This window comes from Sipha flava, unplaced genomic scaffold (assembly GCF_003268045.1).
Source record: "Sipha flava isolate LNK unplaced genomic scaffold, YSA_version1 557_pilon_pilon, whole genome shotgun sequence".
NCBI lineage: Eukaryota > Metazoa > Arthropoda > Insecta > Hemiptera > Aphididae > Sipha > Sipha flava.
The window spans coordinates 161,754-176,572 of NW_020273540.1; the positions used below are offsets into that span (position 1 = coordinate 161,754).

General features: G+C 25.3%; 3 protein-coding genes across 4 annotated transcripts; 2 read left to right on the forward strand and 1 right to left on the reverse strand.

Moving 5' to 3' along the window:
• Positions 1–62: 62 nt before the first annotated feature.
• Positions 63–1,543, reverse strand: LOC112691091. The gene is made up of 2 exons (XM_025565234.1): positions 469–1,543; positions 63–403 (listed from the first exon to the last, which is right to left on the reverse strand). Exons 1-2 carry the CDS (start codon positions 512–514, stop codon positions 63–65), a joined length of 387 nt encoding a protein of 128 aa, XP_025421019.1. The 5' UTR covers positions 515–1,543.
• A 1,842-nt stretch (positions 1,544–3,385) lies between these two features.
• LOC112691092 (protein PF14_0175-like) lies at positions 3,386–10,840 on the forward strand. Of its 2 annotated transcripts, XM_025565235.1 has the most exons (9): positions 3,386–3,644; positions 5,104–5,247; positions 5,502–5,548; positions 5,863–5,919; positions 5,980–6,045; positions 6,239–6,340; positions 7,117–7,158; positions 7,296–7,355; positions 7,421–10,840. In XM_025565235.1, exons 2-9 carry the CDS (start codon positions 5,105–5,107, stop codon positions 10,714–10,716), a joined length of 3,813 nt encoding a protein of 1,270 aa, XP_025421020.1. In that variant the 5' UTR covers positions 3,386–3,644; position 5,104; the 3' UTR covers positions 10,717–10,840. The 2 variants fall into 2 exon arrangements, with proteins under 2 accessions (XP_025421020.1, XP_025421021.1); XM_025565236.1 differs by lacking the exon at positions 7,296–7,355 and having other exon boundaries at positions 3,387–3,644.
• A 1,984-nt stretch (positions 10,841–12,824) lies between these two features.
• LOC112691093 (translation initiation factor eIF-2B subunit beta) lies at positions 12,825–14,805 on the forward strand. Its single transcript, XM_025565237.1, has 8 exons — positions 12,825–13,039; positions 13,308–13,394; positions 13,504–13,633; positions 13,708–13,856; positions 13,934–14,090; positions 14,153–14,347; positions 14,408–14,601; positions 14,667–14,805. The coding sequence occupies exons 1-8, from the start codon at positions 12,972–12,974 to the stop codon at positions 14,746–14,748; spliced, it is 1,062 nt and encodes a 353-aa protein (XP_025421022.1). The 5' UTR covers positions 12,825–12,971; the 3' UTR covers positions 14,749–14,805.
• Positions 14,806–14,819: the final 14 nt, after the last annotated feature.

Genomic DNA, 14,819 nt, shown 5'->3' on the forward strand with positions numbered 1-14,819 from the left:
TTGAACGTTGCGGCCGAACTATTATTTTCCTTAAAACTAAGTATTTTCGGTACATTTATTATTTAATTTTGTTTTTGTACCAATGCAGTCATTGCAGACGCATTGCACATCTGTATCGATTCAATAAATATATATAAGTTAGGTTGTTTAATTCTTACAATGTTTTTTAATTTACTGTTGAACCCTTCTGACACGTTGTTGGTCCGACCATAGCTTTCTTTTGTAGCGTTGTAAACGTTCCACATGTGCGGTGAAAATATTGGTGGATGTCGTAAAAAGCGAATTGTACCGTACTCTGTTGTTTTAGATTTGTACGTCCCGTTGACGTAAATTGAATCAAAATACACCAAAATATCGTCTAATTCTTTCAATGATTTAAAATAATTAGATGGTAGTGACATTCCTATATTTTTATTTAAATACTCAAAGATTACATACATTTATTACATTAAAAAAATTATAAATTACCTTTTTTTACAATGTTTGCAGGAAGAAATGCAAAGGCAGGAATCATTTTTACAGCCTCTTTAAATTTTTTGTCTTATTTATATCTAACGGCTAATCCCAACTCTTGAACTCTTCGCCAGATAGATTAGTTTAAATGGTAAAAACACAATTGCACTGATACTTCATTAATAAATACTTGCTTAATTGCTAGTACTACAGAATATTCGAAATCGATTGATTTTATTGAAAGTGATTCAAATTCATCTTTTAGAGCAGTCAGTAATTCAATGTAAGTTTCTTTATTTTTACGCTAAAGCGTAAAGTACACCACAGGGATAATAATATTGTTTACACTTGCGTGTAATATATAAACTTGATAAAATTCGGAGGGACAAGTAGAAAATGTTCCATCCATATTATAATTTTGTTACGTTTTAATACGTCAATGCACTTTTGTGAAGCGAAAATTATAATACGGTTTTCACTATTTTTATTGTCATAAAATAAAAACGACTCTAAATTTTCTTTACCAGTCATACTCCAACGTATTCCTTCTAGTGAAATTTTATCTATTTTTGAAATTTTTGGATATATATTGCTGCGAATACGCCGTAAACACCTTTTTATTGAATTTTCATTTCCAATTAATTGTTTGCTTTTGTCTGATAAATTAACCACATTTCGTTCATAAACTTGAGACGGTAAATCATAATTTTTTTTTGCTGTTTTTCATTATACATTTAGCTCTCTCTGCGTCAATAAAATCTATATCACCTCCAAATTTAAAAACAGTAGTTATTTCTTCGTCAGTTGTCACTGTTCCATTGCACAAGTCTTTATGAACACTCACCCACCGGATTCCTAATTTTACTTTTTATTGTTCATAGTATAAACATTTTTTGTAAATTATTTTTTTTTATTTATTTTTGTAATTATACACTCCATATTTGTGTTATATACGCACTAAAACACGAACAAAATACAACTGTGTAAGGTGAGTGTGTATAATTGCGGAAATAGGAAGTATAAAAACTTTTTATCGAAAAGGTTTATTTTAATAACTTTTGATATACTAAATATCTTATACCTATTTGAAAACCCCATCATTATCATTTAATGTATTAATATAAATTTAGAATTTTAGTTCACAAACCTGTTTGGATGTATAGTACACGTAAAATTTTTATTACTTGCCTATAGCCTATATACTATATTAGACGTTACAGAATTGTTCATTAAAAAGAAATGTATTAATTGTTAATAAAATAATGAATTTTGAAAAAATTAATAAATAATAATGAATTAAAAAACCTCAGAACCAAATGTCCTTTAATCAAAATATGCCGGGGACCAAATGTCCTATGGCTAATAACCCTCCGGGACGAAACGTCTTATTTAAATAATTGCCGGGTACGAAACGTCCGTGGACTGGTTTTTTGCCGAGGACGAAATGGCGAGGGCGAAACATTCGTTTACCATTTTTTCCAAATTCACAACCCTCCCGAAAACCAATCTTGTTTGCGCCACTGATGGTGTGTACAATCTTGTGTAGTATAGATATACATTTATTAAAGAAAAAGCCAGAGTCCACAGGGGGGGCCACCGCCCACCAGTCCACCACCATGCGCACGCCTATGGTGTACAACATAAAGATTTGTTCAGACCCGTATTTAGGGGGAGGGCACGGGTAGGCACATGCCCGGGGGTATAAAATTCACAACCCCACCAAAAACAATCCTGGTTGCGCCACTGAACGCAAGATATTTATACACAGGAAAACTGTAAATATTTCACCCTAAACAAAAAAAATTGATAAACAAATGAATTTCAACGAATTTGTATATTATTATTATAGAATTTCTTTATAAACTATATTCATTTATCTGTTTTGTTGTTTGGTATTATTTATATTTTTAACTCTTCATATGATCGAACTCTGGACATGGCAATATAAAGTTGATCATGACTAAACGCAGGTTGGGGTAAATACAGTCCTACTTTATCCAATGTTTGACCCTACACTTTGTTTATGGTCATAGCAAAAACTATTCTTATCGGAAATTGACGTCTGGTAAATGAAAAAGGAAGATAAATGTTCGTAATTATTATAATTATAAATAGGTAATTTATTCGAAAGACAATGAAAAATTTTTTTATACACATCCCAATTATTAATTATGAAGTTAACAACTCTTAATCGAATATTTCGATGTTCTTTTTGCGTGCCGAATATTAAATATGAAACGGAACGAAATAAACAATTGCCATCGCCTGCTATGAGAGTAAATTGATATTCCATTTAAAATAAAAGGGAAATAATGTAAATAATAAAATTTGTAATTTGTTCTGTGCTGTACGCAAAAAGACGAAAATAGTATTTTTCTTATGGGTTTTTCGACGACGATAACAAACTGTGTATAATGCTATAATTTAAAATATAAATGTACATGGCCGACGAGGACAACAAATCTGCAGTACTGTAGCAGATGTAGGAGTAGTGGGGTTTATGCCGGCTGCAGTCGTGGTTGTTATTTAACAATACGGCAAACTTAATACTTCTAATAACTATTTAAATAATTAATTTTTTGGACATTTTTCTTTTGATGGTTCATCTGTATACCGAGTACTTGCGTTAGAAAAAGAAATCATGAAAATCGATCAAGTAGAACTTCAAATATAACTGTCAAGAAATCGCCTCACGTTTTAATAATATAATGTATAAAGATAAAGATAAATTAGTAATTTATGTATAAACATATATGATTTAAATTTTTTTTTTCATTCTATAAAAATAATTACTTTATTATCATTAAATCATTATAATTACAACTTTCAATTTCTTTGAAATCATTACACATGCCAAGGACATTAGAAACTTTAAATTGCACGCATGCACAATATACATCAAAATTCAAATTTAAACGTTAGGCATTGTGAGCTCTATGCTACTACGGTCATGGTCGAAATGAGTATTATCATTTATCCGCCATGCTGTTTTTAACGGAATTTTATTGTTACTTATACGTTGTATTTAAAAGTGTTCAGTGAAGTGTAGAATTGTGTGAAGTGTGAACAATTTCATAATAATTGAGGTTTTTCAATTTGAACATTTTCAATAATTACCTGTAGTTTATCATCTATATCAACGAAAAAATTAACTTAAATCGTAAAGCTATTGGATACATTATTTTATTCAGGTTCGTATTCAGTTATTTTTGTATCAACAATTGTAATGTAGTTGGTATAAATATTCTATATTAATACTATTCAAGTGTCATAATTGTACGTTAAGTGCTGAAATCGAACTTTCAGTCTCGGTAAAATAAAATAATTCTAAACTTTCTATTGTTTTTTTGAAATATTCCAACAATAAATTTGACTATAATTCTTATTTTATTTAACCTTTTTGGCATTTTAACTAACTTTACTTTCTATATGTAGTTTTTTTTTTTTGCTGACATTTATTTCAGTTTTAATATTTCATTAAACATTTTATAGATGTGGTGTTCTAAATTTTATTTTACATTTATAGATATCTTTTTAAATACAGGAAATCTTGGGATAATAGTAAACTACTTGGATACATTTTTAAATATTATGAATATATATTTAATTAAAGAAATCAATAAGGCAATAAATATTGTTGGTTAAAGTGTAATTATAAAGGTAAAATAATATTTTTACTATTTATGTTGCTTGTGTGAAATAGATTATATATAGGTATATTATATTGATAAGTACATATAAACTAATTATTATTGTTCAGAGTGACTAAACAATTAGTAATATTTAAATAATTTAAAGATTCAGGTATTTTATTAAATATGGCAATATCCATGTATCCAAATTAGTCTGGCAATGAATAATATATATTATACACAGTATGATTCCTTTTAAAGGTAAATGTAAATAAAGTACGGTGTTTTAATTGATTAGGAACTATTGAAATACATATTAATTCTTTTATATTTTTACTATAGTGCTTTTTCGAAAGATTGAGTATGAAATAAGTAATATAATAAATGTATTGAGTAGTTGCCATGTTAGGAAAGTCTTTAAAAAGCAACCAGTACTTTAAAATATTTTAAAAAACATTGGTAAATCTTCATATTTATTTGCTGTTTGATTTATGAAAATCATTTTAAATACCTATTGTTTAATAAATATATATTAAAAAAAAATTTAATAAATCTGTTACATAAAATTGTTTGTCCTTTGTTGTGTTATTCATACTTGTGTTCTAAGCCCATAGATATATGTTATTAATTGAAGTTTAATTTAAGATTTATTGAGTATCAACTGAATAAATCTTAAATATTTTTAAAGTACTTGAGTCAATAATGATCTCATGAAATCTATGTACATTTATTGTACAAATGTTATCCTAAGAAAATAAAATTAATGTAATAAAAAAAATAAATAAATTTATAAATTAACCTAAATTTGTGTTTTAGACTTCGATCTCAACTTTAATGTTCAAATATAAGTAATTTATTTTTATGCATATGTAAATAAATTGACTGTTATTTGATGTAAAAAAAATGTAATTTAGAGTATGTATATAATTTATATAATTGTATTTATATTTTTTTCATATGCTAATGTGGATATAATTAATTGAATATTAATATTTTTATTTTAATTTTAATGTTTTAGGATGAGTGAAGAAGAGCCCAAAGAGATTTTAGATGAGTATGATGATGGTATTGTATGCTTTGGTCCTGTATTGACTGAAAGTCAACTTGAGAGGTTTAAAAGATTACCACGTCATACTGTAGTACCTTCAGACTTAAAGTTGAGGTAAGTTTTTTAGATTAAAGAAAAATATTTATCTAACTTACAATTATTAATGTCCTGTTTTAAACCAAATTAATTTTGATTAGATAATTAGATAGTTGTATTTAAAAAATAGTAATCTTAACAAGACTTGAAATTTTCAATAATTTTATGTTGAAGTAACAATATTTCTATTTCAGTTAACTAATTTTTTGTGTTATAAAATGAAATTGTGACATTATAAAATTTATACTTCAAAATTTGAATTTTTTTTTCAGTCAATCTTTTTGTATTGATACAAATGTACACGAAATTGAAGACAATGGTAAATATAAATTTTTTTAATACATTTTATTGATTCCTAAATATTTTTTTTACAATTCTGTGTAAACGTTCCATATTAGTAAGACTAAAAGGGCAATATTTATTTATCTAATGGTAACAGCTTTTGATCTAAATCCAGTCTTGTGTAAATAGGACATTTCTAGTAAAGAAAAATGTTATCCACCCAACCACTGATCTTAACTTTAAGAAATTATAAATTAATATAAAATATATTCAAAAGTTTTGAGATAATTAAAAATTGTTTATTATATTATTATGACACATTTATAATTATTTTTTGTTATTAAAATATAGATAAATCTGTATTGGGTAAAATACAAAAAAATACAGCAGTTCATAACAATGATTCAGGTAAAAACTATAAAAATAAGTGTAAAATTCTAAAGACTATTATTTTTATGTTATTTTTAGCTAATACAACTCTGATGACAAATAATATGATAGAAGATGAAATTAAATGTTGTAAAGATAATTCTTGTAAGTATTAACTTTAGTTTCTGTTACTTTGAAAATTAAAACCATACTACAATTTATATGTAATAACATTGATTAAATACTTTTTATTTATTTATAAATATAAAAAATGTTTAGTCAAAATGTTAATACATGTAGAAATGAAACAAATTTATACCGTTTTTGAAGTATATTAATCTTATAATTTTTATTACAGCAATATTTTCCTCACCTTGTGCTTCTGAAATTATATCAAAAGAAAAGTTAATGAATACAGAAGAATTAGAAAGAATTAGAAAGGAATCAATATCATTAAATGGTAAGTCATTATAATGTATAGATAATTTTTTATTATTTAAATTGTCATTTTTGAGTTACTTAATAATGAATTTGTTTGTACATTTAATATATTTTATATGCTAAAAAGCTAAAAGCTTTGTCCATACTAGCTTAACAAATAGGCGAACTTGTAACATTCTATCGAACAAAGTGGTGAACTATCAGTTGTCAGTATTTCGACGTAACATCAAAGGAAGTTAGGTGAACATGTTACAACAGTTATGGACATGTCTTCGAACATTTTTCATGAACACACAAAATTAAACTATTATTATTTATAATCAGTTTTTAAGTTTAGTTAACTGCCTACATTCCTTGCAGCATAGTCATTATTTGTAACATTTAGAATATTTAATTACAATAATTAAAATATTTAATAATTATGTATTACCTATTCAACTCCTATACGTCTATACTTAATGATAGATTGAACTAATATGAAGTTATTCAGAAAAGTTATTTAAGTTATAAGGTAATTTATTGGTTAGTAATACGCTAACATACACACATATTTTTTAGTTGTTCGGCGAACCGTTTGACAAACAGTTCGTCATTTTGTTACGCTAGTGTGGATGCAGCTAAGAGAAACAGTAATTAGGTATTTATTTCTGTTCCATTTTGAAAAAAAAAAAAAAATTATTATTTTCATATTCATTTTATATTATGTTTGTTATTCATTATTATTGATTAATTTAATTTTTTGTCATATTTAAAATGTCAATAAATTATTTATAATTAATTAAATATTATTTTTAGATGAATATTTTTCGGAAGGTCAAAATAATTCTACATTTAAAGGTAATTTTAAAAAAACCAATTTATTTTTACTGAGTAATAATAATTTCTTTTACAGAAAAAAAAATTTTATGTGAAAATTGATCATTACAATAACAATTATTTTTAAAAATGTTTAATGATTAATTTTATATTTTTAGTTCAAGCTGTTAGTTACAATGATGGTCAACATATAGAGTTATTAGAAAATAATTCTATTTGTATGTACCTTAAATTTAAATTACTTCATAAATTTGTTATTATACATTTTGATTTATATTTATAGGTAATGTCACTGATTTGTGCAATCAAGTATGTGTTCCTGATATAATCAAACAAAATATAAGTGATGAGCAAATTAGTACTCCTGATATGGCTGTAAACATATGTACATTAATACCTTTTGGTCAGGTAGAAAATAAAGATTTAAGTTATTACGATGACTCAGTTCTTGAAGATGTTTGCAATGATGATTCACTTGTATCTGATGAATATTATATAACACCTGGAAAACAACGAATATTTGATATGCGCCACACTAATCCATCAATTCGTTCTAAAACTATTGTATCATCTGCCCCATCGATGGATAGGATTAAAGAAAATACAACTCCTGTTTTGCCTAACATTCTTAATACTTCTTCAATCACTATTATTGATGATAATTATTCATCATCTGTAGGTGAAGAAAATCTAAATGCATCAGATACTAGTAAAATAATTAACAATTTATCTACAATTGATTTTAATAATACTAGTGAAAACAAATTAGAATCTACAATGGTTGTTATCGAAACAAATAAAAAAAATTCAAGTTATTTAATGGACTATGACACTATGAATACTTTTTCAAGTATAGAAAATTTGTATCATACTGCATCTGATGAAGTTTTGAAAAATGATAAGCATGATACTCAACATTCTAATGTAGATGTTAAAGTAATGCCTGCTGATGAAAGTATTTACATAGAAAAAGAATCGGCTTATTCTAACAATAAGCTATTGGATACACCGTTAGAATCTGTAAAAAATGATTTAATTAAAGTTGATTTTGATAATGCTTTAAATATTGTTTCTGAGATAAATGTTAATGGTGATAATGATAATGAAAAATCACTGGACTCTTTGAATGTAAAAAAATATTCAAATGATTCTAGTGTTCTAAATTCAACATATGGTGATGCATATGATAAAAAACTTTTTACAAACAATTATAATGAACCATTAAAAGAAATCAGTCAAATTCAAGATCTTTCAAATATCAATAAAATATGTGATGAAGAAAAATCCATGGATATTATGTCTGATACAACTATTAATGAAACATTACAAACAAATGAATTTAATATTAATAATAGTTTAAAAAATTTTACCAAATTAGATAATTCTTATTTGGATACAACTGAACATAATTATTCAAATGCAGTACCTACAGCTTTGGAAAGCACATCACTTAACATAAAACAACATTTAGACATTGAACCAGTCTTATATAAAATGTCCTTTAATAATTCTTTAACATGCTGTGATGATACCAAAATAAATAAATATGATAATAATGATGTAACTCAAGAAAATAAATTAAAACACATACATTGTTCTGATGTCTCAATGAACTCTGTAGAAAACAAGGAAATTTCTATTGCTGATTATGGTCCAATAGAATCGAATTTGTCTGTTATAATTGAAAATCGAACCTTGGAAGAAAGTGCATGTAATGATATAGAAAAAAATAATGAAGTATCTAATAAATTATCAATTCAAAATGGAAATATTTCAAGTACAAATTTAGTTTTGGATGATGATAAAAACTTTGATCAAAAAGATGTAGCAGAGATTTCTAATTTTGACAATGTAGAATTGAATACAGAACCAAAAACTCCTAACCAAGAACAAAATTTACTTAATAATTACGTTCAACAATCAAATTTATTGAATGTATCTAAAAATAGTTTAGAAAATTATAATGGAATGGAGAATCTCTTCGATTTTGAGACTGAAAAAAAAGTACAGCAATTTGAGACTAATACTCCCAAAGTACAGAAACTGTTGGATTTTAGTTTTGTACAACCAACACTCAATGATAGAAATCAATCAAACAAACAAAAGCTTTTAAATTTTAGTATTGTTGAACAAACACCAGTTTCTAAAAGTATTCCAGGAACGATTTCAAATAAAACATTGAATAACAAAAATACTTTAATTGATTTTAGTTCAGTAGATCAAATGCAAGAATTTGATGAAACAGTTTCTGAAAATAGTGATATTTTTAAAAAAGAATTAAAAAGTTCTTTCAATGATAATTTTTTAAATAATCTCTCTACTGTTTCAGCTCCTGATTTTGAATGTTTTATGGATGAGTCTATAAAAACTAATTTATCTGATCAAAGTCATTTTACTATGTTAAATAATGTTACTGATACTGATTTAAATCAATCAATATATTCTGATGAAATGTGTCAACCCAAAATGGAAGCTAATCAGAGTACAGGAGAGATATTTGATTCAAAATCTTTAGATGACAATAATTGTTCAATTATAAAAGATAAGCTCTCAAATTCTTTAGATACAACTGTAGGACAAATTGAGAATTTGGAATTAACTGGTACAACTGAAAAAATTGAACCCAGAACAAAATATTTACCTACTGTTCCTGCAAAAAAAAATGATGAAAATATTAATTCCTCTATAGTGAATTCAAACCAAAAATTAAGTTTAAATTCCAAAGAATGTGTTATTGTGGATTTCAGTATTATTGAACAGACAATGACACAGACACCTGATTTAAATACATATATAAATATTAAACCTGATGAAAATGTTACTAATTTTATTGATATGTCAATGGCTAATACTACATCAAATGGACAAGTATTTCCTTCATCTAAAAACTCTGTTATTAATGTAAACCCTGATAATAAAACAGAAAACTCTTTGAATAACGATGCAGATGAAATTAATAAAATGACAATTTATCTAAGAGAATCTAAAAAAAATTTCAATGATACATTATTGACTGATATTCAGATGGACAATGTATCATTTTTGATGGAATCACAAAAAAAGAGTTCAAGTAATGAGTCTTTTCATAGTATTGAATTTAATAATGCGGATGAAGATAATAAAAGAAAAATGCCAGTTCAGGAATTGTGCAGTATTGAAAAGAAGATGAAATTTGAAAGTGAAGAATTAAAAACTCCAGTGTCAATGATTTACAAAATTAAAAATATGTTCAGAAGCAGTGAAAAACCAGCAAATTATCCAAGTAATACTAAGTCAAGTGAATTTAAATCACATAAATGCTACCATGAAATGAGTGACTTAGAAAATAAATATAACTTTACTAATTTAGCTAGTTTGAAAAAGTCTGAAGTATTGGCAAAAAGTAAAATACCATGTATAGTAACAGACAAATCAGCTATGAAAAATGATGGATTAAACAGTTCATCATTATTAAATGATAGCATCAAGCCAAAAAGAGTAATACCCAAGTATTTAGGAGTTCCTGTATTATCTGATGTATCTAATTCATCAAACAGGAAATGCTCAGAAAGTCGTATACCATCTAAATTTAAAAAATAAATGTTACTAAAATAATAAAATTATATTAAGCTGGATATTATGACTTATTATGTAAGAAATCTTGCAAAATGTAATTATATTCATACATTTTAAGTGTTTATTTCTGATCACCTTAGTTTCATATTCATTTATAATTTTAAGTTATATTCTTTTATTTTTTATATATATATATAGATTTTTAATACTTATAATTTTTTTTTTATATATATATTTACATTTTTATAAGTTTATATAAGAGCAAATATGAGTATATGTAAAAATTATTCGTCACTTAGTTTAAAGTATTCAACTTAAATTAGATACATTAAAAATACTTTAATTTGGTTTGTAGCACCTAAAAATTAGTTACAGAAGTGAATTGTATGTATAAAAATCAAATATTGGACTGGTAATTAATTTCATGTACAAAATTAAAGTTTTAAGTTAATGGAATAAGAATCGATGTGTATTTCATCCTGTATCTTGTTCACTAATTTATTATTAATTTTTATAAATCATTTAAAAATTGTTTAAACATAAAGTTTAGTATTTTAAAATAATCATTGTAATTAGTGATCCGTTGAGTAATTAGGTAGATATGTATTAGATACATTTAAGAAAGTTGACATTTTTTACTCAATATAAATTTATATAAATAAATCAATATAAATTTAAATTCATTAGCAAAGCAAAAATTACGAATATTGTTTTATTAAATTAATTTATAAAATAATTTGGTTTTCTGTTACATACTTTGATTATATTATATAAATTAATTGTTATCTGCTATTTATGCAACTGAAACAAATTACATTTTTTTATATGTATATCAATATGTTGCTAAAGATTTTGAATATGATTAAATTTTTATTCAAGTATGATTAAATTAATTTAATTTTTGATTTTTTTTTTTTTAATTCACTAATTTCTTTTTATTAGCCTGAATGTATAATTTCATATATTGGTCTAATGGTTGAAAATGTGTTGAGGTCATAATATCTATGATGATTAAAATTATGAAATTATTAGGAAATAATTGTAAGACGTCAATAATGCACATACGCATAGACAATAAAACAACTTACAACTGTGGGAAGAACAGTTGCTCAATGCATGAAATGCAATGACAAATTTTCTGTTATAAGTTGGAAATGTATTCGAATTTTTATTTATCTTAATTTACTGCTTTAATAGTTATGAATAATATTTTTTTACAGATTAACTAGTGCCGTAATAATTTAAAAGTAAATAAAAATTAATGACGAATTTATTAGAAACACGTTTTCTATTTGCCCAACAATTATAACTTTGAAGTGAATAGGGGAAGCATAACCCTTTTAACACTCGTGTTTATTCATTAAGATTTTTTTTTCTAGTTTAGTTTAAATGTTTTCTGTCCAAACGGCTCATCGATTTGAAAACATATACAACGGGAGAGGTACAGACTTTTTAACAATCCTAGTCCTCGTATTATACTTAGTTTATAATAAATAATATTACTCAATTAATTTATTATCCTTCATAGTTTTTATTAGTGTTTATCAAAAATTAATATTTATAGATACACTGATCACCTGATATTCTAATCTCATGGCATATCTATAGTTCAGAGTTGCCGCAAATATATGTAAAATATTTTATGTTTGGTATTAAGTAAATTATTTATTTATTTGCTGGAAAACGAAATGGGGATTTTTTTTGTTCTCATCATGTTCACTGTTATCAATTGTTATCATAAATTGGTATAACTGTACCAGAACCTCCGTATTTTACTCCAATTTTATAGAAACAAAACTGTCTTCTGTAGTTGGTCGTAGGGAAGTTGACAATATATTAATTATTCATGATGTACCTATGTGTATATTTTAATTGAGATATTAATTATTGTGATTATCAGTAAACATATAATTATCAAAAATATTAAATGTAAAACATGAACTAAATTAATATTATCTTAGTCCGTGATGTAAAATAATTGATAATAAATGTATGGATAGGACCAAAGTGGATATATAGGATATATATATATATATTTGTGATATATTTATCCACCTTGATAATAATTCATTGTTATCAATTTTAACATTTTGATTATAGTTTCGATAAAAACACGGTCTTGGGTCTTCTGAAACCGTGGAAAAAAGTTTTGATGATTTATTGTTGATAATGATATTTCTCATAATTTTCTTATAATCAATTTAAATTTGAATATATATATATATATTTAATCTGAGATATTTCCAACTAATTTTAGTCGTTGCTTGTTAAATTATAAAATGCTTGACATAATTGATGAACCTCATGAAATGTTGTTAGATAATTATATTTCAAATATTAAAAGAAAGTAAGTGTTGATTATTCTAGTTTTCTACAAATACCAAATAAAATATGATATTTTTTAGATAATCATATACATATGTAACTAAATAACTAATATATTTCAGTATTCAATTTGAGCTTGTATCTTTTCTTCTGCTTTTCCTTGTCCTAAACTTCCACTCGTCTCGATTTCCTACATCCACTACGCACACACATCCAGCTCTCATATCATTCTCAATTGTATCTAACCATCTTTTTTTTTTTCTTTATATAAATTAATTAATATATTCTAGGAAATGGGAAAATAACTATACCATTGCAGAAGAAACTGTAAAGCTTTTTAGGCATTTTATAGACACAATTAAATGGTCAACTACTAAGTAAGTAATATTTGTATTTAAAGAGGTATTCAATAACTCAATTTTTGAGGATCTTTAATCTCAATTAAATAACCGTATTTAGCATGGTTTATTTCTTTTTCTTTTTAAGGGAATTACTGAATCAACTGAGAGATTATGGAATGAAAATTACATCTGCCTTACCATTGCAATTTATTGTTGGTAATATTGTAAGGCGTATATTAAATATTATTAGAGAAGAATACATAGATGCTAGAAAAGTAACTATATCTTATGTATAAGTGTGTGTATATATATTATATGATATAAATACTTAATTAATTATAAAAAATAGAACACAGAAGAAGAAATTGATTTACAAGACTCATTACATAAGATTGTTTCATCAGAAGATGATATAGATGACTATAATACTATTGTCCCAGAACTTAAATTATCAATTTTCGAACATTTGGATGAATTCCAAGTTGAGATAGAATCAAGGTAATACAATTATTATAACATTAATTTACTTTAACTTGCCATTCAATACATAAATAGTATATTTAATATTTTTTAAGTAATGAAGATATTGCTAAACAAGCTCTTGAACATATTCATTCAAATGAAATTATTCTTACTGTTGGTAAATCATCAGAAGTTGAAATGTTTTTAAAAAAAGCTGCTAAAGACCGAACTTTTGAAGTATTCGTTACAGAATGTGCTCCCTTAAATCACGTAAGCCTATTAAGCCTCAAAAAAACATTGTTTTTTTAAATTTAATTTTTGTACATTTTTAGGGTAGACAATTAGCTCTTAATCTCTCAAAACATAAAATACAGTCTACATTAATTCCAGACTCAACAATGTTTGGTATTATGTCTAGAGTAAATAAAGTAATTATTGGTGTAGATTCTGTTATGGCCAATGGAGGGTTACGAACATTTAATGGTTGTCATGCTGTTTCTTTAGCTGCTGCTCATTATTCGGTTCCTGTAATATTACATGACTTAAATAATACAATTTTTTTTACTAAATGTTAATTGGTTATTTAGGTAATAGTCTTAGCACCAATGTATAAATTAAGCTCGCGTTATTTGTGTTCATACAATCAGGATGCATTTAATGAGTTTGTATCACCAGATGGCGTTCTTAATTATTCAGATTCAGTTGTATCAAAAGTTGATGTTTATAATCCTACATATGATTATGTTCCACCAGAAAATGTTACACTATTTATTTCAAACAAGTAATGCATTAATAATAGTTTTTTTGATTAAATGTGTCACGTATTAATTGTATACATGTTTTTAGTGGTGGCCATTCTCCTTCATATGTGTACAGATTATTATCTGAGATTTATCATCCACTGGACTATGATTTATCTATTCATTAATGAATACATTAAGAATAAATATCACTGTAAAGAAAATAAATTAAATCACTTGACATATTTCTCTTGGTTTT